The sequence below is a fragment of the Thunnus maccoyii genome, chromosome 7, assembly GCF_910596095.1.
Source record: "Thunnus maccoyii chromosome 7, fThuMac1.1, whole genome shotgun sequence".
Taxonomy (NCBI): domain Eukaryota; kingdom Metazoa; phylum Chordata; class Actinopteri; order Scombriformes; family Scombridae; genus Thunnus; species Thunnus maccoyii.
This window is the reverse complement of record NC_056539.1, coordinates 29504130-29529441: the sequence shown is the minus strand read 5'-3', so window position 1 is coordinate 29529441 and position 25312 is coordinate 29504130. Positions and strand designations below refer to the sequence as shown.

Genomic DNA, 25312 nt, shown 5'->3' with positions numbered 1-25312 from the left:
GTAACTTTTGTTTCACAAACAACAGTATTATAAAAATAAAAGCACATGTAACATATATTGTGATCGTGGTGTCATTTTTTTTTCCTCAGCAAATCTGGAGTAATACATCATCTGTTTATTCATTTGTTTTATTCTTTTCATACAAAAATGTGTAATAGAGTTTTTTTTAAAAAAGGAGTGATTTTATTGTTGGATGGAAAACAGACAACAATGAGGTGCCCATCATGTCTTACTGTAGGTTAAAAGGGAAGGTTATGATATTAAAACAATTATTTTTATTTATTTTACCCCCTGGAAAAGAAATGTGATGGGGAAAATTACAAACAAAACAAACAAACGAACAAAAAAAACACGCTGGTGTTGAAATGTTTATATATTTGTGAGATGATTACATTGCTTGGGTAATACTTCATCAGCAAAAGCTTTCATTTACGTATGTGAGTGATTCAAATTGTGCAATCTACAAACGTTAGCACATTGGCAACATATCAGTGATGGCAGAGTTTGAAATTTATATTATCAACTGTCAACGTTATTATATTCTTCTGGAGAAAAAAAAAAAAAAAAGAAGCTATGAGGCAAGTCTGGTGAAATCCTCCTTAATTCTACTATGTTGTACAAATTTATACGAAAGCTGACATGAAAATCTCAAATGCACTCTTGAGATTCATGATGACAATGAAAATGCCCCCCAAATGTCCCTTGCACGGCTCCAGAATTGCTCTTAACCATCATCAGGCATGTGTGATAACTGCTCTGCCATCTGTGCACCTGGCCTACTGCCCACTTATTAGCTACATAATTTGGTTGTTTCGTATTCCATCGAGTTGGGCTGTTTGGCACTAAAAGTCTGCAGCGCTGCCTGGATCCTGGCAACGTCTGTAGTGGATAGTTTGAGCCGGTGCCGCAGCAGACAGGAGAAGAGGTCCAGAGGCTGAGCTCCGGGCGGTGAGAGCCTGTTGACCCGATCCCGGATCTCCAGCAGCTGCAGCAGGGCCGAGTCCTGCGATCCCTGAGTGTATGGGTAGTCCAGCTGTAAAATCAAGTCCTGGATCGCTTCCGGGTCAAAGTGCATACTATAGCCATACACCTGGATGCTGTTTATCTTCATGTAGCCTAGATTTCGCCCCGGTTCCAGGTACTCCAAAGGTTCATAATATACTGTTCCATTCCCGTTACTGGAGGGGCCCCTGATCCGGCTCCGGAGGTAAAAGTGGACTGTCTCAAAAAATGTTTTCCACTTATTGCCCAAAGTCAATGTCCAGTTGTAACAGTCATAGGGGAGGTCTAATTTAGTCCTCTCCCAGTCTGGGTAGTTGTTCTGGTCAATGGGCATGATCCAACTCTCTGAGTGACTACCCCCAAACGGATTGATATATACAGACAGCATGGGGTCCAGAGTGCTGTTCTTGGTAAGGCAGATCTGAAGAGACATCCCCAGGAGCATGTGGACATGGTTTGACTTGTATTTATTACTTTTCAGCGTCAGCAGCATCCTCTTCCTCCATGATGGGTCGAACCAGTTATTGAGCCTGACATCGTTGCTGACAAAGATCCCGTGAATGCTGATGCGGTTGTCACGTTTCTGCAAAAGGTAGCGTAACTCCAGGTCCTGCAGGTCCGTCTCGAAGCCGATGTAGTGGTCAGTGGAGTCGGGTACTTCGTTGCGGCACACCCCCTGGCTCAGCATGTAACCTGGGTTACAGGTGGCGCAGCGGGAGCGGTTTTCATAGGAGCAGGAGGCACAGGAGGTGCCCTCACCCACCGTGCAGGGGATCACACCCTGGCAGGGGGGATGTTCGTAGGGGCAGGAGCAACTCCTGGTCTCCTCCAGATATGAGCCAATGTGGTTGTTCTCACTGCAGTACATGATGGAGAGGATGTAGTTCAGCCAGTAGCTGAAAGGTCTGAAATAGAGACATGCCAGTATGTTAGATTCACTGTAGATATAAATGCATCTATAAAATAAAAAAACAGTTTCTTTTTTTAGTTAAATACATTTATTGTCAAGCTATCTTGAGTATCGTGACAAAGATTTAATGCAGCTGAAAACTTAAAGGATAAACCTGTTCTCATTTTATGTTTTCTCATTGTTAGCAAATCTTACAAAAAGACCAAAAACAACAACGTGTCCTTTCCAACTTTCCAACCCATTCAGTAGCACTCAACACAAGCCCATTCATTCATGCTGACCATGTAAATCAATGTTAAATGTAAACAGGTCACAAATGTTTCATTTCATTTTTTAAAAAAGGCTCATTTTTTAAAACATCTTGGCACTGCAGTCTTTAGTAAATGCTACTTAAACAGCAATAAACAGTGTATTTGTTGGGAACTATTTTCAGCTGTGTACTAATACACATTTAGTGCACTAGTAAGTATTTACAGCAGTAGGACAGTATGTGGCTTTGAGTGATAGGCTGTTCAGGCTTTGGCTACACAGGTTTAATATCAATTCATTGTTTTAGTCTATTCATGGCATTTATTGACAATCCTTATCCCATAAATTTCATAAGATCAAGTATGTGGGTATGTGTGTAAATAAGCAATAATCAAAGTTAAAATTGCAGGGAAAAAAACACCCTCAATTATAAATAAGTTTAATACTTTAAAGTAAACTGTCAGCCAGGTGATTGACTGTGGCATCTCCCCTGGTAAGATAAGTCAACAGCCCAAAAACTGTACTGTATTAATATTGTTATATGATATTATTTTTATTCTAAAATTCAGTGCTGAAAATACCAGCGAGAGGAGCACAGACACAGATTCATAAATGTATCAATACCTCAACACTTCAGTAAGAAACTGATAAAGAAAATATGCATTTAATGCCTTTAGGAGCATTATTTTACATGGATATCTGAGATTGAGAAATAAGAGTTTTCATTTATGATACATCATTCAGTCCAGAGTTATGATTCAGAGCCAGTGACGACTATAAAAGTAACAATAGAAAAGGGTATTATTTATCCAAAGACATAAAGTTTTATAGTAAATCAAAATTCTTGAGTCTGTTTGTGAAGGAAGGTGCAGATGGAGTGCATGACAAGAATATAATGTCTTAAATCAGTTTTTAACTTTCTTTGTTCCACATCTGTCACATTTCTGGGTTCACTTTTGTTCTCCAGCAGCGTTAGTAGTTTTATTATTGTGGTCGCGTACGGCAGCTAAATTAATTTAAGGGAAACAATGGTGCATGTATAAGTATTCTACATTTAAAAAATAACTAAAGGAAACTGAAAAAAATTATATTTGTTCAAGCAGCTGCCGACTACATATTAGCTAGGCTGCACAATGTGTGGAGCCCTGGGGATTTCACCACAAAAATCCAACTTTTAAAGATAAATATTAGATCAAAGACAGTAATGAAATGATAAAAAAAAGTCAGCCAAGTTTCTTTTCACAACTTCACAAACAGGCTTAGAAAAAAATATACGAGGCATATTTCAGCATTTCAAAACCAGTGGCTACCACATTTCATTTTCTGGAGGATTTATTAGATATTGCTGAGGATTTTGACAGCATAAATACTGTATATGTGTCAGTTTTTGCTGTGTTTTGTTAAGCAATGTGAAGAAATGCTAGAAATACTCTCCATTCCACCTTAATCAAGAAAACTAACATAGAAAACCACATACAGGGCTAATTACACCTTATATGTGAAGAAAAGAAAATAGTCCTGCTGTCTAAAATCATGAGAGATTGCTCTTTTTTTTCTCTTTGTTTGTGACAAGCATTAGCGTTAAGTTCACTCCAGTGTACAGTATCACTCCCTATGTGCACATCTTAAGCATGAAAAAGATAAGGATTATAATGTGGAGCCAAAGTCTATAGAAAACGTCATTTGCAGCGTTTGTCAAATCAACTTTAACACAACACTTTAAAGCAGCTAGCCACTCTAATACAATATTCCACAATCACAATGTGTGTATCTGAGTGCAGCATGGAGGAAAATGAAAATACGCAAGAGGACACTTTTTCAAATCATCAAATTTTATATCTGGTTACATTTTGTGAAGAGTCAGTCAATAAAATGTGTTAAAAGTCTTAACAGTTCCCAGCTTCTCAGAAACCCATCAGTTCAGAGTCAGTTGTGCATATCTCTCCTCCAGAGCGGAGGCTGTGCACAGCAAGAGAGAGGAAGTGTCCCCGCCATCCTGAAGCGCACTGTGTCAGCAGGACATGTAAACTGTCATGGAGGCTCGGCGTGCAGTACGGGCCGAAGAGAAGCTGGGTGTTCAGTCTGCAATCTGTTCGTTGTCTGTCAGCTCAATTCACACAGATCAATGCAACACACCAACTTTTTTCCTACTGCCATGGATTAAATTTTTACTAGTGAACAAAACTTTTTTTCCCCCCCCACAGGAGATGCACTACATTTCTCTATTAAAAGTGATATGTATTTACTTGGTGAACAACAAAAAACCATCTCAGCTATTCTGACACCTCTTGTATTCTTCTAGACAGTGGAGCTCAAAGCCGAAAAAAAAAAAACATACCGTCTTTATCTCCAAAGACTGCACGAGGAAGTTAGAGTGGAATCTTCAGAATGGATTTTTGATGTGAAGTTGAACAAAAAAAACAAAAAAACAAAGCTTATGATATTTTTATGTTTGCTTTTTCTTCATCTGACAAAGACCATGATGTCTCAGTACATGAATAATGGCAGCAAAATGCATTAATATTCTCTTTTATAAAAAAGAAGAAAACTAATCCTTCATGAAATAGGTCATTACACACAAGACAATATGGAAAGACTGACGATTAGGTTAAATCATTGTATTTTTTTGTGTAGAACAAGAAAAAACCGAGAGCGTCCTCTGAAGAAATACAACAGGATCACAGCATTTCACTAATATCTGCATGTGCAGGTTTTTAAATGCAAAAATTATAAACTATATCCCATAATTAAAAGATTTTAATATAGAGGATAATTAAATTTTTCAATTGGACAGAGGTAGTGTATGTGTTATTTTGACTGCTTGGCTTTGAACCCTGTTACTATCAGGCAAAAGACTTTTCCTTAGATGTTTTAAGAGCACCGGGTTATAACACAGCAGGATCCAAAATATCTAGTTTCATCACTCTCACTATATCTCATTACTGCATTTACTGCTCTCCCAAAAATTGTCACAGATACTGTCCAGCTGAAGTGTTATGAATATTAATCATTTCAGTCAGTGCACACAGGGCTGTGCAATTGTATTTGGCCTATTATCTCCACAGACATAAAAATTGTGCACCACCTCCACCTCCATAGATCATTGGCCATTGAGCTAAATGCTAAAACTTAAAGGACAAATTCAAGGCTGTGAATATGGTGATTTCTTTAAACTAGGTCACCTATGTAGTATTATTTTTTTTAATTTTGTGCCGTATGACTAAGACTAAGAAAAAGTTTGTAGATTCCCCATATTGCTCTTTAGGGGGGATCCTACAACAACCAGAATGCATTGCACACGTCCCATCAGAATGACTCTACTAAGGGTGTGTTCACGTCCAGCAGAGCACCAAAGACAAAGTTAGTGAGCAGCAGCATAATATCTCTTTACTGAGGCTTATTTACAAAATGTTTTTCCTCATCGAGTCTCTATAAATCCACCAAGTGCTGCAGAGGTGCAGCTGGATGCAACCGCAAGTTACAGGTAACACAGTTGTTGTTCACTGTTGTTCTGTATTCAGAGTTGCCAAAGTCTGATATAATATATTCTGTCGGAAAACAAAGTCAGGTTCACCAAAGCAAGGCGACATTTGTTGCAGAGCAGAGTTTTCTGTCTGTCTCCCTGACGATCCCAGGCACCCCGGCGGTAACGCTGCATCAGTCTCCCCCCCCGCTGCAGGCGCTACTCTGCCGGGTGACACGGTTACAGCTCCCATGGTCACCCTCACCTCCACACTCTGTTTTGTCTGATTACACAGCACTATATTTGGCCTCATAAGTTGTAATAGTGGCACCGAATCTCTGCTTCGACATAACATTGTAAAGCTGAGAAACTCTAAAGTTTGTGTGTCAGGCTTCACTGTAGTGGAGTTGCGGTGGTTGCTTCCTTCTCTAGTCCACACTCACTTTTGTCTGATTACACAGCAGTAATTCAGACTCATAAATTGTAATAGTGGTGCCACATCTCTGCTCTGACATTATATTGTAAAGCTAGTTGTTTTTTAGTGTTAGATTCAGCTATTCTGGATGAATTAATTTAGCAGCTTAGCTTAGTTTAGCTGTCGTGGTTGGGATGGGAGTGTTTTGGGAGACCCACGTTTTACCGTCCTTGAAGGCACCACTACTGAAAATGAGGAAACCTGGTTTGTAGTCTAAGGTAGATCTCCAAATATCTGCAGGATGACGTGTTTTGCGGATATTTGCTGGCAAAGGAGCAGGAAGCTCAGGGTGCAGGTAACATGGAGGGAAGTTTGCATATACAACCCACATCTTAATGATACAATGCTGGATGAATATCAGCAAAGTTTCCCTTTTAAGCACATGGTTAAACAGACAATAAAGATTATGAGAAAATGGCTTTGTAGCTCTGCTGTGAGGTTAAGAGTTTGAAAGGTTGTGTAGGTGATTGGTAAAATGTTGATATAAAAAGTAAAAGTGAAGTGAAGGTGGTGGGCAGTGGGAGGCTGTAACTGCAGCTAAAAATCACAGAGCATGAATAGTTGGTTTCTCACCTGAAGTAGCACCTGAAATAAACTCAACTGCATCAGCTGCACTCTCATAATCAGATTTATTTTCTTCTCATAAGCTTGGAGTCTACAGACTGTATGACTGAAGTTTTGTGAGAAACACAAAAACAGAAATAGAATAACCTACTGAGGATACATGGGAAACTTCTTTTGTCTATGATTTCATCACAGGTACAGGCATCACTGCGTATTCCTTTAAAACACTGCAAACTTTAATTTCACAGGAGGATAGCTTTGATTTCCTGGATGTAAAGGAGACCTGGGCTGGGACTGCAGCCAAGCCATCAGGTGTGACACTATAGCTCACTTTACTTGGACCTCAGTTGAATATCAAAGTGCTAATATATCGTGTGTATTATTAGCATAATGCCTAGTTCAGGGGATAACAAAGCGCTGTGCACAGAGCGGGCTGAAGAAAATAAATGAGCGCTGCCGTTCACTGCTTGCTTGAAAGGATTTGGGAAGTGGCTGCAGGCTTTGGAATTTTTTGCTTATTTTCACACGTGCACAACCACACAGAGGCATGCACACACACACACCTCCACATCCGTGTCAACAGAAAGGTCAGCAGGAATACTTATCGGTTTCTCACCTCTCTCTCAGCATAATAATTTTGGGCTGAGTTCGACATCTCTTGCTGAGGGTGAAGAGCTTGTTGACGATGCGTCGCGCTTTGCCCAGGAGCTGCTGGGTGCTGAGCTCCAGCTGTTTGTAGCGCTGGTGAACGGTCGGCTCCATCTTCCAGAAGTACTGGATGGCGGACGTGTTCAGGGCATAAAATGTGGGAAGCCTTCGAACGAAGTTCTGAAACTCATCTGGAAGGCAGGGAGACGCAAGAGGAGAGTTGAAACACTCTTTTATTTTCAGACACATAGGTCAAACTAAATCTCACTTCCTTCTAACTATATTTGGCTAATTTAGTCTGACTATATCAGAGAATCACTTTGCAGAGGCCACATGGGCTCAACAGCTCCGGGGCAAACTGGTAGTGATACTGTTTGACACATATGCTAATGGGAAAAGGCAGAGCTAAATACAGGGTTGGAATACAAGTTTTTCCCTTGTATTAATGAACAACCAACAGTTTTTCCAGGTTGCAGTCTTGCAGGTCTGTTTGTGGGAAAAACAAGACGGACAAGGAGCACAGAGGGTAATATCTGTCAGACCTTCAGAGCTGTTAGCGGCTGAATGCACAATGTACCGTAAACAGATTACATTTCCAAGGCATTCAATATCAATATCGTTATCATCGTCGTCTTTATGATCCCTTGTATGGAAAATCGATACAAGTGCAACACTGATGAGAAAATAGCCACTCTGTTTGCAATTAGTTAACGTTATCTTGATAATACAGCATCTGATTAGAAAACCAATTAAGTGTCAATGGCTTCCCTGGTGATTATGCAAGGTATATTACATGTTCCTGTGTAATTAATAAGGTGATTAAACAGCTTGTAATGAGGTATATTGAAAGGGTTTTGGGGGTGCTTTGCATGGCCTACATTTTTAAATAAGAGACATCCTCCTGCTGAGAAGAAAAACCACACGCTGCACCTTCCATGTTTATTCATTGAATTTCACATTTATGTTGATTAAAGATGGGAGACTAAGGAAGCTGGATGATCTAAAACGTTTGGTTTTGGTCTTTTCATGGGATTCGTTGACAATAGGAAACATATTGAGTATAGCACTCTATATAGTATAAAGAGTATCACCAGATTTGTCCTTTAAACATTCAAGAAGTGATTCATGACGGAGTGTCCCAGTGGTCTAAACATCGTGCTTGGCCAGATTTAAATCCAGTCAGGGACCTTTGTGGCACGTCCTCATCCTTCTCTCTCCTCACATTTTCTGTCACTCTCTACTAACTCTAGTATATACTTGCTACCAATAAATTATACCTCATAAACCTAAATAAAAGTATATAGCCATGAGTTGTTGTATACAGGCTGGAACTTTCATAATTATTATAATGAATATTAACTAGTTTATGTTGATATTTTGGCCAGGCCTCTCTGGTAAAAGCTGTGTCTATATAAATTAAGGATACATAAATCTAATTAAAATATATTAATGAATTATAAACAGTAGATGAATCAGTAAGAGAACATGGTCATAGCATCAAGTTTTGTTGGGGAAGGTGAAAACTGTGAGGTCTTTGCTAAACTAGACCACTATTTTATCACCAAGACAACGATACCTCATCCCTGAAAACCAACTCTCTACTCACCCATTATTATCTTGTCAGCCACTGAATCCAGGAAGTTAACAGCGCTTCCCTTTTGTATGATTTTAAAAATAGAAGACACTGTCAGATTTGGAGGAGCAAAAGCGCACACACACTATGCGGGCATTATTAAAAATAACATGGAGGTTGGAGGGTAATGATGTGTATCAAGAGGCGTATTTGGCCAGTTCTTCTTACATTGCTAAATAATGAGGTTACAAATAATACATTATGTGCCTTGGTATCTGGGTTAGTTTTTCCGCATATATTCTAAATTAGCTGACTTTTACAACTACATTACAAGATATTTCGAAACAGCCTTGTTGCATCTGTGTCCATATTTTACCTCCTGACTTGTCAATGGATCTTAGTTTTTCAGTGTGTTACACTATGTCAATATACCATCATACAACTCTATTATTTGTCATATTGAAAACTAAAGTTCTGCAGGTGACTGTATGAAGCATTGGGGTAACTTGCTCCATTATTAATGTATTAATGGTTGTATAAATTAAATCATGTCGGATTGAGAAAAGCTGGAAGCAAATTGTGCCAGCCATCAGCTAACATGTGGAAACCTTGTTTAACAGTCAAAATATTAATATATATTAATCTCTCTACTACTTGTTTTTCTATTAGATCAAATATACAATTATATCCCATGGGTTTCAAGGAAACTTTTTCTTTTTTTTTTTTGCAGTACTGCAACTTCAGTTCTCAGGAAACCTTGCTGCCTAACTTATTGCCAGCTGTGAGCTAATCAAGTTGTCCTTAGAATAGAAGCATATACCCAGTAATAACACATTCAGCCAGCAAGGTGCACAAAGAAAAGCTTAAGGCAGGGTTGGAAATGACTGAAACAGCTTAGAAGCCTTCACAGCCTGTGGGTGCAGCTCACAGTAACGGCTTTAATAATGACGACGGGAAACACAGAAACAGAAGTTGCTTGAGAGATTAAAAAAAGATGATGTACAGCACTGTGAGGGAACGTCATTTGTGCTAATGGTCAACACGTGTGCCAGACAGTGCACAAAAAAGCTTGTTTGAAAGCCTTTGCCAGTGCATACTCTGTTCCTGAACACCGCTAGCACGGTCGCTAGCGGATGGCAGATGTGTCTTGTTTTCTGGAGCTGACATTAAATAAAGTTAATAAAATGGCTACAACTGAACCGTTAAGTATTACATCACAGGTTACATCATAGAGTGCTTACAGATTACAAGGCAACTGGAGTTTGGCTTCTGGAGTATGACAGCTCCTCTTACAGTACAACAGAGCCCTAATTTGACTGAATCATTGTTGACCCAGGCACATTACTGTCAATGCTACCCTTTCATTTTCAGGACACTGAGGCAGCTGCTCTATGCAATTTCTCCACATAGACAGGCTCAGATAGGTAGCTGTCGAATGCAGAGGGTTGGATGATTTGACAATGCAGTGTATCTATTGAGAGAGGTCAGATTTGTCAACTGTAAGAGATTTCGCTGTACCATTTTTCTTTTTTTACCAAGTCAGCTATCCCTTTAACATCTCTGGCTGTATTAGTCCACTAAGGGAAACGTTGCCAATCAATAAGCACGACAGCTTTATGGCGATATTGGATTTACAAGATTTTTGCATTAATGTGATGAAGTACTTTCATTTGTCAGACATTAAATTCATCAGATTATTTAAAACCTTTTTTATCTATAAATAGTTTCTAAAGTGAATTAGCACGGATTTTACAATATTACAATATATAACGTTATCGCAGTATAAAATGACACATGATGTGATTCATTTTATTTTTTTTTTTTTTTTTACCACAAGGTAACAAAGTCAAGAGAGATTAAAATTCATAAAAGTGCTTCTATGAGACAGATTTGCATTTTGTTGTCAAACTTTTAAACAAGAATTTATCGGCTGTGGCCAAACCCAACACTGGGATTTTGAGAAAACACATTACATTTTTTTTTTCAGTTAATAGGGATGAGATGCTCCTCTCTGTTGTTTTCGAATAATTTAGCAAGATGCTGCTTTAAAAATTGCTCCTCTGTGTACTGATGAATTCCCATTACATGGACTGGATGTAGTTGTCTCTTGTTTTTATTGTCTTTTCTTTGGCCATCGGCTCTTCTAACAATAGGGTGTAATTTGCTGTCAGTGGGAGGGTCACATCCATTGAATGAGTGTAAAAAGGAAAACACTGACCTGACTCCTCAAAGTCTTGGTTGGCCATGTGCCAGGAATCTCGGATTTGCAGCAAACTGGCTTCCATAGCCCTCAGATCCACCTCGGGGCAATTACACTGTGGGTAGTCCACGGCACACTGGCACCAGCAGTCATTGTCCCGGCACACAAACTGGCCCTCCTCATTACATCCGATGTAGCTGAGAGCTGCCTGCACGAACCTGGCCCTCAGATACTCTGGCAGTATGGCCTGAAGGCCTGAGGCAAGGACAAAAACAGGACAAAAACATGGCAATGTCACACGGATGAATGACAAAGGAGCTGTAAGTACTTTAGGTATTGCAGAAAGTGTGTTTAGATTACTGTTGTATGCTAGATCTGTAAATCATTGAAGGCCCAGCACTCATTTTCTCTAGTTTTCTGCCACACTTGACATATGCTTGGCGTCACATGCAATATGCTGAGATTCACTTAAAGTTTTATTTTTACTGCACAGTTCTGCTACTTTTGTTCTGAATCCGTACTGTCTGGGATTCACTTCAGAACTATGCGAGCGTGCATGGCAAAAAAAAGAAAAAAAAAAGATTGATTGAAGCTAAATTCGTTCTGACACTCTCGTGCTGCAGTTATAAGCTTGCCAGAGAACAGACACTGTGACAATTCCATCAGAAATTGGGGGAGTTCAATTATGGATGGCCAACCTTGCAAATGAATCTTGTTTTCGGGGCTCTGAACCAAAACGGAGCTGACAGAGTCGAGGTTGTCATAGTTACTGCATCCAAGAGGTCCCGTCCTTGTTTCGGTCACCTAAAGGGAGGAAAAACACAGGCACATAACAATAATCCATACTGAGGAGGAAACCCACTAATGGCATTAAATATACAAAGGGAGAGCGAGAAACAGGAAAAAGAAAGGAAGAGAGAGAGAGCACATAACAAAATGTCATGCAGAATAAGATTAACAACACTCTTTCCATATCTTTATCTCCTCTTCTGAGAAACACAAAATATATTACATATTAGTGAGACTTCTTCATTGTGCAAATCATATTTAGGATAATGACTTTGTGAGCTAGTGGGTTGGAAATTGAGTTGTGATAAGGATCCCTGGAGTAAAGCGTAATGAGCAAGCTGCGGTGTCATCTGTCAAATTCATCTCTATATTGTGTTTATCCATTACGATGTCCACTGACACTTGTAACATGCTAAAATCCATTGTGACGCCAGTGTAAGCATGTCCAATTCAGTTACATAAGAGGATTGATGTAATGGCTCGGTGCAAAGTTTTACATGATACAAGATTGTTACAAGACTACACAGGATTAGTAACAAAATCCTCTCCATCAATTGTGGATCTGTTCTTCAAATGCGGTTTAACTAATCCAGGCTAACTTGATGTTAACCAGATAAAATGAACCAGTTGAAGTTATCTAGAATGGTCACAGTAGGCCTTCTCTTGTATTTTAATGGTGGCTCTGTGGGGCTTGACTTACACGCACAACAGTGCTTTAAGCCAAATGTTAAGGTTGGCATGCTAACATGCTCACAATGACAATGCTAATATGCTGATGCTAAACAGGCATAATGTTCACCAAGTTTATTATCTGGATTTTCGTGAAGAGTCTATCTTGCAGACTTACACGACACACTCACTTTACTACACAACCACCAAAGTTTTATTTGTGACATATCTACAGTAATTATCAGAAGCTCATTTATTGATCTGTATTCCTTAATGATTTACCACAACATTAATGATAGATAAATAGGGATTGTTATCTATTACTGACATTTTTGAAGAGCTTATAGTACATTTGAGATGCACTGTGGTTATAACTTGATAATGGAAAATTCAAATAAATGGTGGCTAAAGTGTTACTGGTTGCTCAAAGACAGCCAGAAAATGACAATGGAACCTACAACATTAATGCTCACACTAGTTTTTCTCTTTTTTATGGCTTTATTTTTAAATCATACAACACAAAGCTCTGTTAAAGGTCTCTGATGTGAGTTTAAAGAGGACCTATTATGCTCATTTCCAGTTCTAAATTTTTATTTTTGGACTCCACTACAGTGGCTTTGCATGATTCACAGTTTAAAAAAACTCCTCATTTATCTCATACGCACAGTCTCTGTCTCTGAACAGTCCATTTCAGCTCCTGTCTCTTCAGGGCCCCCCTCCAGGTGAGCCCACTCTCTTCTGATTAGCCAGCTTTCCAGAAGCTGCCAAGGGGCAGCATGTATCAGACTCATGTTAAGTTACCGTCGAAGCAAACCCAATGTTTCCTGCTTTACTGCTAATTACTAAATAATGGGAGACTTTTATTGTGAAGAATTTACAGAAAGTGGAACATCTTCCTCACTAAATTAGCAGAACTGTGTTAGTGGTGCTAAAAACTGGGCGACACAACAACACATGGAGGTATTTTGAGCTATTTGTTTAGTGGATCAGTTCGAAATAAGGAGGAATAGTTTGAGCAGAAACAGCCACAGTGATGATGATGTTTGATGACAACCAGCACACCTCCAACAGGTAAATAACTCATTTTACTTTGCAGTGTTGTGTAATGGAGTCATGTTCGGCATGACTACCCCCCAAAACAATGGAAAAATGCCATGATGGTAACGGAGCAGAGCAGTTAACTCGCGTGCTGTGTGTGGAGCAGGTGACCATAAAAAGAAATCTGTCACCAGCCGACATCAGCTCAGGCTGAAAGTAGAAACGTTGAGCATTCAGAGCAATCTGAAGTCGGTGCTTTTTGCTCACAGGGACTTTGACATACATTTACCTCATTATTCGACACATCAGCCACATTTAATATGAACATCAGACATTGTAACAATATATATATGACTGAAAATAAAAAAAAAGCATAATAGGCCCCCATTAAATGGCACAGTGAGTGGCTTTTGGCTATTTTGGCCGACCTGTGGCAGAGTTGAAAACAGAACTACTATAAGATTATATTGTCAGTAGGTGTGATTATTTCAAGTATGACCAATCAAGTAACCCTTTTTCACTCTTTTTAAAAGAGTGCAATGGCAGCCTGGCGATTTGGTGATGTGAGAGCAGGTTTCACCACAAAACTTTCTCCTTAGAGAAAGTGATGTGCCTGTGTGGGAGGTATAAAGTCTCCATGAGAGAATAAATGGCATCCCAAGAAATCTACACAGGAGGGAGGATATCAAAATATGCTATCTTGGGAGGAGATAACACATTTGGTTAGCATGAGTTTCTCTAGTCCCTAGAGAACTCTTGTGCAAATCTAGGAAATGGTTCATTGACATGAGGTGAGGCGCCAAACATGTTGGCAGAAGTTGTTGATTTGGCTCCGAGAGAAGGTCATCTACCAGCAAGTCTATAGAGGATATGGCCACCGTCTATATCTACGCTCTGTGCATCATTAAAACATGTTTTTCTTTCCAACAATCTGTCACACAACACCTATGTGTACATAAATAGCAATTAAAACTTTTTTTTTCTGTTTTAAGTAATTTATATCTAAGTCAGATTTGACAGCAAAAAGCATTCAAAAGATTCAAAATAAGATCATGGCTGTTCTGTTTTGAGCGTGGATGTTTGAAGGAGGCAGAGAGGACATTTGGTTTTACATACCTGTTCAAAGTAGTCAGGTTAATTGATTTAGAACAGTTGGAGAATGAAAAAAAACACTTCCTCCAGCCTCTTCCAGCTCATATTTGTGAAGAAACGGTTTTATTTGAAGAAAAAATGTGTACATACAGAGGCCTATGAACAGTTAAGCAGTGAGTTTTGTGTGCGAGGATTGTCTGGATTTTCAAAAAGCCGTTGACTGTCTGAATAAACAGTCTGTGCGGTAAACATCGCCGTGTCCTTGTCTCTCAGCTGAAACTGTGTGAAATGACTTTGCAATTTGCTTGGTAAATTCATAAAAACATTTGTACTCTAAGGTTTTCTCCTTGTCTGTGACAAAAGACCCACTCTCCATAACCTTTAACCAGTGTTGGGAAAGAAAGTGATAGCAAAAAGTAATATCAAGGCTGTTGATAATGTAACATTTTAGAAAACAGCAATCTGACAGCAAACCTAACCGTGTGGAAGAGTAGGTATAGATAGATGTTTCTTGTATGGCACCTGTTGCTTGCTTGTATTTATATGAGCAAGTAGTGAACTTGTCCTCTTCCTGTTTTTTAATAAAAGCACCACTGTGTGCCAAATAAATGATGCTTTTGAAGTTGTTGAGGCAGATAACTGATCCAAAGCCCCACTGGAACTGAATGTGTTTATTTCTATTACCAGTTGGGTGATCTATTAAAGCTCGCTGCTCATCCTCTGCTGCCTTTACGCAAAAACAAATTCTATATTTACATTTATCTTAAATTAAAATGTTGCCATTAAATATATGGATTGACTGAATCGAATAATACACTGAAAGCACAAGAAAACAAACTATTTTTATGGAGACTGCTTCTATTTTCTAAAGCCATTAGGCTATATTCTGTTGTCAGAATTAATCTGACACTGATGCATTAAGGTACATTGTAGACAACGGGGTTTTAGCACACAGTAACTGAGTGCAAGCATGTATATCAGACAAATTATACTGACAGTATTCCTCTTGCACGTTGAATAAGGTGACCATCTAGTCGAACTCAGTTCACATAGTCTTTTGAAACACAGTCACTCGTTATTTTGGATAAAAAAGGGGCACACTCTATTAATAATTTCACATGATGTCCATTTGAAAGACCTGATAGAGTCAAAGTGGTTTTCAAACTTTGATGTGCATCAGTAAAGGGGTCCAGGTTGTGCTTCAAAACGAGCTTCTGGGCTCCATGTCATGCAAACTTAAATTATTGCTCTCACTCCACCACTCCACTGTTAGAGAGTAACACATTTTATAGGCTCATTTCTTACCGTACTCACATATTTTAGAGGAGTTGAGTGGCAGTTTTCATACAGATTAGCCCACTCACAATGGACCATGAGTGCAGCCAATATCATACAACTTCTATAAGAACATTCATTTCTCCCTTGAGGAAAAAAAAAACAAAAAAACCTTAAATTATACACTACTATTGTACAGCAGCTGCTAAATTATACCAAAGTATACCCAGGTGTTCTTTTTGTTGAAACATGTGGCACAGGTTGATAAAAACAGAACTAAAAGCAGCAAACAAATGCTACCATTCATAAAAAAAATGCAAAAAGTAACACTGATAGCAAAACAAAACTGCAAGAGTGAAAAATTCCTAGAACAGTCAGGTACACACCCCAATAATTGCCCCAATATGTGAAGTGAACTCAGTTAAGCAGATAATAGACCATCTTGAAAAGCTTAAAGGTCAGAGATTTTCATTTTAACACATTACACAGTTATAAAGACATTCGGCTTGAATGTTATGAAAAAAGAAATACTTTCCAAATTAATTTGGGTGAGCGCAACAGTAGAAATTGGGTAAAAAAAATGGAAACGAGAAATAAAAGTTAAGTAAAAAACAGAATACCTTTTAAGAAAAGGCATGAAAAGATCTCCCAACTTCTGCGGCATGTTTTGGAAGATGTACTATATCCAAAGCCTCAAAGGCATAACACCAGATTTTTGCTGATAAAAAACAGATAAACACAAACATAAAAAAAAAAAAAGTCTAGAATCTATCCTCCCCTTTGAGCTCATAGTTAGATTGCTCACAATCTCAGCTCAATCATCCTTAACAAAAGCCTGATTTAGAGCACACGTATATCCAGACTCCACAGGCAGCAAAGATAAACTGCCAACCTGAAGGGAAATCCATCTCCTTCGCTGTCACTTGCGAATTATTGCCAAACACCATGACGGTGTCTTATTTTAATATTTTCCCAAAGGTCCAATAGAAGTAACCACATCTCCTTGCTAGATTAATGACAGCAACCGTGGTATCCAGCCAGGAGGAAACAGTACACTTTTGCCGCTGTGGGCAGAAAAGTTCTTTCTTCTGACATCTATTTTTGACAACTACAAAGTCAATGAGGAAACTTCGTGCAGAGATACACAAGGATGAAGAGGTCTGCATGTAAGGTACTGGTACGTACAGTCATATGATATATTTTCAGTGAAATATAGAAGAAAACATCAACTGAGCTACTCTTGTGAGTTCACAGTTACTGAAATAAAGTCTTTTGAAGACAATGACATCATTATTTTAGACAGGACAGGCAGAGGGAGCCTAAAAAGAGAGCGAGAAAGGGAGAGTAACTGATTTCCATTCTTCTTTTTTATTATTGACGCGTTAACACAATTAATTAAAATCCGAGCAGCCTCCGTAGGGATCAGCAGATTAATTTCTAACACAGACAGATGTCCAACTTAAAGGGGAAAATTGACCAAATGCAAATCTAATGATGGCTTTTCTATGCATAGCAATGAGACCATCTGCAAAAAGAACCCAGTGGAGCAGAGCATGTGTGCACAGTCAGCCTTCTCTATTAGAAATCGACCCCAAAAAGAAAAATCCTTTTTGTATATTTCACTATTTTCAAGACCCCATGGGGTCCTTCTTTTGCTAAAAGGGGGGGGGGGGGGAAAAAAAACATAAAAGTTATTCTCTAATGTAAATGACATTTATCGGTTGGTGGGAAAATTATTAATGTGCCATAATTGAGTAGAAGATAATTGTGCTGACTGTGTTGGAATAACTAACAGCTGCATTTAATGGAACATTTAATCGCACTTAAAGGCTTTCCTAGAATAAGCAGTTTGTGATGCTTACGCTTGCTGTGAACGTGACTTATTTATCTTATCACAATGAATTTCACTTTGCCCTCCAGGCATGCCTTTTGATGTCTTATCACTGCCTAAATACTATTTTAGGATTTATTAACACTGAAAATATTCTGTGTGTAACTTCTAGAGACCTAAAATCAACCATTAATTTCTATCATGATGGGAATTAAGGCCAAATCACAAGTGCTTACATTGACGTTCAATGCAATGAACTGTATTCCACTATTCCCTTTTCACATGAAACAAAAAACTTCAGTTTGACTTCGGTAAAACTATATGGTGAGATTGTCATGATGTGATTCCACTAAAAGTTATATTGAATTATGGTCTTTCATTAATTATTCATTTTCACAAATGTATACCTAATTCAAAAGTCTCTGTCTGTCTTTGTCCAATCATTGTGCAGAGAAACAATGAACCAGTGAATGTTTAATTGCGACTCACAAGTGAGCTCAGACTCACAAGGTAAGGCTACCACCAAGCTCAACAAATATGAATTTACATATACTGTGGCCCTACAAAGTATAGCATCACCTCATAAAAGAGAATGGAGAGTTAAGGACCAGCCAGTTAACCACAGATGGCTGACAAATTAGGAAAAAACCAACACAGGAGTTTAGCCACACTGGTGGCATGGCTGCAGAGACGGCAATGCATACAGTATGTCTCATGTGGAGTGAATTATAATATTCGTGATCCCTTAATTTTCAGCTAGTGCCATCAACAGGTCAAAAATGTAATAATTTGGTTTATAACTGTATCTGCAAAACTAATGAAATTCCCATCATCATGAAGGCCACAAGATGTGACTCCAAAACATCCTAATTAAACAATTACATAGGTTGATTGACTCCAGAACGACCCATACTAGCGTAAAATGCACCTTTCCACAACCATTACAAATCACTGTTAAAAAAAAAAAATTATGTTTTACGGTGTGACAACGCTGTGTCTGGTTAGGTTTAGGCACAAAAAGCACTTGGTTAGGGTTATGGAAAGATGATGGTTTGAGTTAAAAATCATTTGAAACGTAGTCAGTACTTCCTTTAAGTTACGCAACCTTCGTCGGCAACAGTCACATAGTCCAAAAAAGGTCCCGACCCACAGAAACATGATATGTTTCCACTTTTTTCCATCTAACTAACTATCTAGCCCGTCTCCCCCTAATAAAGATGTCACCTTATATTGACGTCATCTGAACTGTGTCACTTCCCCCGCTCATAATTACTACAGCTGCTAGAAGGCGTATACATAACTATAGCTCATTTTTGCTGGCTGAATTTTAGATCTATACTGTCGTGGGGTTTTTTTTTATTTTTTATTTTTTATGAGGACGTGCTATATGATTCCCATCATTTTCACACTCATCAAATAATTCAGTCCCTCATGTCTATATGGAAGCATCTGTTACGTTTCTGCACTCATTTATTCAGATTTTTCCTTTAATTTCTCACCAGTCTGTATATTCAGGCAGCATGCAAACATTCCCAAGTGAGCCCTGAAGGCTTCATATTACACTCTGTAGTGATAGCGTAGCTCTGCTTGCTGCCAAAATACATTGTTCATGAAAACACGGCTGTTTGGAAAGTTGACATAGTCTTCCGCAGCGCAGTGGCTCAGTGCACAAGTATGATGGCTCAGGATGTGACGTTTTCAACTTTTGGTGCAGGTGAGAGCCAGAGACCACATTTGGCATTGTAACCGGAGGAAAAAGCCGCACAGCTCCTAGGTTTATTATGTTTTTACAGTGCAGGAGGAGAGATACTGTTGTGCTCAGCGCTCCCAGTAGGGCGGTTAAACACACTCACACGAGGAAACACACACCTCTTTCTGTGCCACAAGTTCAAGTTCAAATATGCTTAATTTGCTGCATAAATTTGTAATAGCTGCTGCTGCTGCTGCAAATTATAGCACATATAGTGAATAGTACATAAAAGAAATGTTGATTCATTAAAAACAAAATAGGTCAAATGGAAAAAAAAATACACAACCAAATATTTTAAAACTCTATCTATCTCAATCTTGACTCTGCTGAGAGGCAGCGATATGTATTATCTGATTTTACTGAGGGGTTGAAACTGAATATTTACAACTAATAAATTGAATAAAATGGGCACGATAAAAGGAAATGATACTACAAGTGTGCTATTAAAAGACTTGTATTATCTAAATCAGATTATGCCATGTCTTTCACAGTATATAGATGGATGATAGCCTTTGTGTTATTGGTGTGCGGCCCTGGCAGGGCAACACAGCACTTAGCCTGTTAACATGGTCCACTGATACAGATGGCTCTGAGGCTCATCCATTATTTAAAAATGTAAGGCTGTAATATTATTATAACACCAGTTAGTTGAGAGCATTTTTACTGATGAAGATTCATCACTGCTGCAAATCCCTCATATGAATAATTCCACGAAAAACAGCATAAAATGTCACTTAGTGAGCTTGTGTTGTCAGATGTTTGAGCAACAATGGACTCTAAATGGCTGCACTTTCTGCTCGTTGGGAAAAAAAAAAAAAAAAAGTACAAGATGGCATTAATGTTTCATGAAAATCATCGCTCATTTCAAAATTGCCTCATTGGCTGCACCTTCAAGAATTGTTGTTCGCTTAATCACCAAGGCATAGTAGATGTGCAAATCCACATTTGCATCTGAGATACATTTCCGCCTGTTTATTCAGTCTTTGAGGATTGCAATGCGTGTTTTAAGACCACTTTGTTGCACTGGCTTACACTCTAATGTCAGCCGGCGAGGGATAAGCTTATAAACTATAAGCAAGAAAAAGGGGGAAGAGGAAGGAAAATAGCATCAGAATGAGATTATTGTGTGCCCTCAAAAAGAAGGAGAAAAAAAAAAAGCTACTCAAAGCCACAGGGGAGCAGAGGGGAACCTTTGGTAGAAGAAAGTGGAATTTAATACCGTATGTGGCGTTATGTTTACTGAGTCTCTTTAAGGGAAACTAAGCTATGCTATTTTACAGGAAGTACTAGTCACTTGAAATGGGGCCAAAAGAGCAAATTTGATTCTGTGTATTTATTTTTGCTCTCTAAGCTTGACTTTTTTTTTTTTTTTTTTTTTAAAACCAGCTGCAGATTAGAGACAAATCCTAGCTGGGAGAAGTGGAATTCTTAAAAATCTTTATATCCGGAGTCAGACATCAGACTAAAGCCAGAAGCTGTATCTATCCAAGTATTTATACAATTATCTGAGGCCTCTTAACCTATAACATATCTAGGAGAGAAACTTATAGATATTGTTAAATGTTAAAAAAGGTTGAGGACATGGTGAAAAGACCAAAAGAAGAACATTTATCTTCCTTTCTGAATAATAAAGATGTTAAAAAAAATCTGCACGTAATGAATAATTCATCCACAGCAGTGATGACAGAGGACTGACAGAGTGCTTTGTTTTTCTTATTTAGTTTCGTTCTTTTTTTTTTATCCTGCCATCAAAACTGCCCCAAACTCAGAGAAGCCGTGTTCGCTGCAACCCTTCCTCAGCAGCCATTATCTGATTTCTGAAGCTCAGTCTAACTTGTGTTCTCTTCTTCTGCTGAGACAAATGAAGCGCAACGCCGCATGACTGACTGAACACTCAAGACTCACACGGCAAATTGGGTCAAACATTCCTTATCACTTCTCCTCCCCGTCAATGATATTCTCCTCCCAACTTTAGTTTAATGAATCTTCAATACGGTGGAGCCTGGGCTGCAAATCAAAGGTAAGCGCATTGATTGATGCAACATTTCCTGTGTAACTGCTGCACCTCAATCCCTGGCTAAGAGGCCTGCTAAATAGGGCCTGTCTGTCCTCGTCTCATCTCCTCAGTTCAGTCGCATATGACACCTTAACTCATGCCACAAAATGTTTGACAAATGACGGAGGCTCTCAAAGGGAATTACTAAAATGGAAGGGCTGATTCATCACACTATGTAACTGCAGAGACTTTTTTTTTTTTTTTCCGCACTCCTATCTATCTCATTTTTCCTGTCTTTGATTATTTTCCAGTGCTGCTGCGCTCAGTTCTACAGGCCTTCAGGCCAGGCATTTCTACCATTTAAAATATGTTATCTCTTAAAACCAGGGGACCAGTGCTCTTCTTAAAAGTAGCTTTGTTTTGGCATCTGTCTTCATTGGGTTGAGGTAAAAACCCATGTTCGGAACTAAAGGCTGCTGACGCCGTGAATATTTTACATCAGTCACCTGAAAATGCCTCACAAACAAATGTACCCCAGAGGGCTTTTTCTCTATTCATCTCAATCAGAGAGGTTTTTAGCAGCACTTTGGTTCAGTGGCGGCTGCCAAATCAGCTCAACGTCCGCTTGCCAATTCACTTTAGAGAATGTACAATTTTATCTCTGATGGACTGTATAGTGGGGCATCACTAAGGACAAGTCAATGAAAAATGAGCTGCGGCTCAGAAAAAGGCAAGCGATTTCGTTTTTTTTTTAGCTGCAGCAGCTACGCAGTCAGAATGAGGGAAATAGACACTGATGTTTCTGCTTTTCCAGTGGAATTCTGTCTTAGTGTTGCTATTGGCTCCATGCTACTCACTGATGATTGTTTTTTTTTTTTTTTTACCTGGTATATGAAGTGACATCCCCCTAAGCATGTAAATTATCTGAGAATCACAGAACATCATGGAACTGCTGAAATACTGCTACTGTGTTGCTCAAACAGGTAACTGGAAAATTAAAAAGCAGAGTAACGGAAAGGTTTATTAAATGCTAATTGTTTTTTTAAAGATTTCATTTATATTATAAAATCAGAGCTAACCAGTCAAAATCAGATGATTCATTGTTGAGGCAAAGGCAAATACCAGTACTCACAACTGCCTAATAATTTCAAAACACGTCTTGCACGCCACAAAGTCCCAACGATATGTGTGCAAGACTAAAATTCTGTAGACTCAGAAGAAGCAAGGGATCCTGCACACTGTTGATTACCTGTACTCACTTTCATCTTCTGTTTCAGAAGGTACACTTTCATTTGAACAATTAATATCATGTTTTCTAATTCATTACATCCAGACATTTAGTTTCATTAGATTAGATTTGGTTTGTTTTCTGTATTATATTATTGTAAACTGAATAAATTTGGGGTTTGGTCTGTTTGATCAGACAAAACAAGCAGTTTGTCATCACTCCAGGCTTTGGGAAATTGGAGAAATACTTTAATTATTGTTTTCTGACATTTGATAGACAAAATGGTTAATATATAAAAAAAAAGAACTGACAGATTAATGACAGTAACTGTTTGCTTCCTCCCCACATAATACCTAACTGTCAGTGCTGTCCAATGTTTCTCCAAATTTAGTGATTTTTTTAATTTTTCAGATAAATGGGTTGATGGGTTGAGGATAATTGCCTGCTTCTTCTAAATAAACCATTCAAAAATCCATTTGATTATCTGAAAAAAAAAGCATCGACTGAAAGCTGAAAACAGAGCTGTTAATAATAATGATTAATAATAATGGTTTGTGCTTTGTGAAGTTGGTACCATAGTTATCTAAAGCTATTTTTATGTATGTGACCTATCCTCCATTCACTGATGAAGACGGTAAGACTGTGCTGTCAATGCCAAAAAAGGTAGTAAGTATCAGGGATGTGCAGAGATCCTGGTATTTGTATTTGTACCTGTATTTGTTGAGGCAGCAAAATTATTTGTATCTGTATTTGTATTCGAATAAAAGTGGAAAGAGGCTTAAAAATCCTGTTTTTGTTTTTATGACACTTTTTATTTTAGAAAATCAAAGTGTTACAATAATACATGAATAAACTACATTACAAAGGAGGTCCTCACACCAGGTCTTGAGCCAGAGTCTCCCAGATCATAGACGACTGCGCTGATTACTGAGCTAAAACTTTACTCCTCGCCTCACGCAGGCAGACCTCTACCTATTTATACACCCATAACACAGAGACAGCACAGCATGTAATGTGCAGGGAGGAACTTCAAAGGCGATTATTGCTTTGCACTTTTCATTTATTGCCTATTTTTTTACAACCTAACTTTGTGGAAAGGAGAAGGTGAACAACAGGTTATGGAGAGTCCCTTGTAAACACTTTGCTAGTGTCAGTAGCTCAGCTTTATCTCTGGTGAACACCCCCAGTAAATATTTTTTTAAAATATTTGTATGAAACAAATATTCATATAAAACCCACTATTTGTGCTTTGCCAAATAATGTATTTGTATTTGGGCACACCCCTGGTAAGTATACCTTTGAGTAGAGATTACTTTGTCACTTATACAGTTCTGAAGGTCAAAAGAACGTCCCATGCTCAAAAAATTTAATTTTTGTCTGCTTTTGTACTGTCTGTTAGAGGCTTCATCATCTCATCTCAATGTAATTCAAGTTAATTGAGACTGTATGATCTTTTTCAGTACTACACATGTGAACGCAGTAATTAAATAAATATCTGTAGCATTTTCTCTCACACAAAGCACTGCTTTTATCCAATGACGCTGCAGGTCCCACCACGGACCCAAACACAGTTGACATTAAAGCAATAAATGTTGACCTATTAGTCAGGTCAGATATGTTTGGCTCTGGTGCATCCGGTCTCAAAACGAACACTGCAGGGACAGCGCAGCAATCACATCACAGAGCACATTACAAACAGACTGATGAAGCTGACAGTATCTCAGATGGGGTATTTTTTGCAGGATGCTGATATTACCTACATTCCGTGACGTTAATGTGTTGTTGTTTACCACAAGTGAGTGTAAACACATTCAAGCCACGTGAGGGAAACAGATTCCTCAGAAAGCACAGAGAATTCAGTCTGCAGTAAGAGCAAACTCAGCTGATTCAATTCATTCTGCTTGATAAGAACTGACAGAGTGATGAATGAACACACCCCGAGGGTATTAAGCAGTAAGAGATGCAGGGTGATATTTACATCATAAGCATATCTTGATATGCATAGTATGCTGTTCCATATACAGACCTGACAATACACACATGAAAGAGCAGGCAGGGAAGTAAACAATACTTCTTGCTTCATCTCTCTCTTGGTTTCTCGTTGTGCGTGCATGTTTGCATGTCTACTCCAATGTCACATCAAAGCCCCATAAAGTGCATACAATGCAAGGTTAGTGAGAAAAATAATTATATTTTTAATCACCCGGTTAATTAAAGAATGTCAAGCAGTCAGTTTATTTGATTATGCTGCATGATGGTTTTTTTTTTTTTTTCCTAAATAATTTATAAACACTTTGACTTGGTGAGGCAAATATTAAACAAAAATACACGTGTACTGTATTTAACATAAACTTATGATTCATCACGTCTAGCAGATATGCCTTGTGGCTTATCGACACCACCAGGTCTTCATCTCATCAATCATTTTCCAGATCCAAGATGTTCTTTCATTATAGTGGCAGCTGTAGGACACTAGCACCACAGCACCCTGCGGTGCCTTAAGGACAGGCCAAGGTTTCCGCAGGATACATACAATACAGTACAATATACACAAATTCAC

The 25312-nt window shown here is 38.6% G+C and overlaps 1 protein-coding gene across 1 annotated transcript in view; it reads right to left on the bottom strand.

Moving 5' to 3' along the window:
* Positions 1 to 119: 119 nt before the first annotated feature.
* brinp3a.1 (bone morphogenetic protein/retinoic acid inducible neural-specific 3a, tandem duplicate 1) overlaps positions 120 to 25312 on the bottom strand; it is a 49142-nt gene continuing 23949 nt past the window's right edge. The window contains exons 5-8 of the mRNA XM_042417147.1: positions 11783 to 11888; positions 11103 to 11339; positions 7280 to 7502; positions 120 to 1907 (exon numbers count right to left, since the gene is read on the bottom strand). Coding sequence (XP_042273081.1) covers positions 791 to 1907; positions 7280 to 7502; positions 11103 to 11339; positions 11783 to 11888 — 1683 coding nt within the window. The 3' untranslated portion in view covers positions 120 to 790. The remainder of the gene's footprint in view (positions 1908 to 7279; positions 7503 to 11102; positions 11340 to 11782; positions 11889 to 25312) is intronic.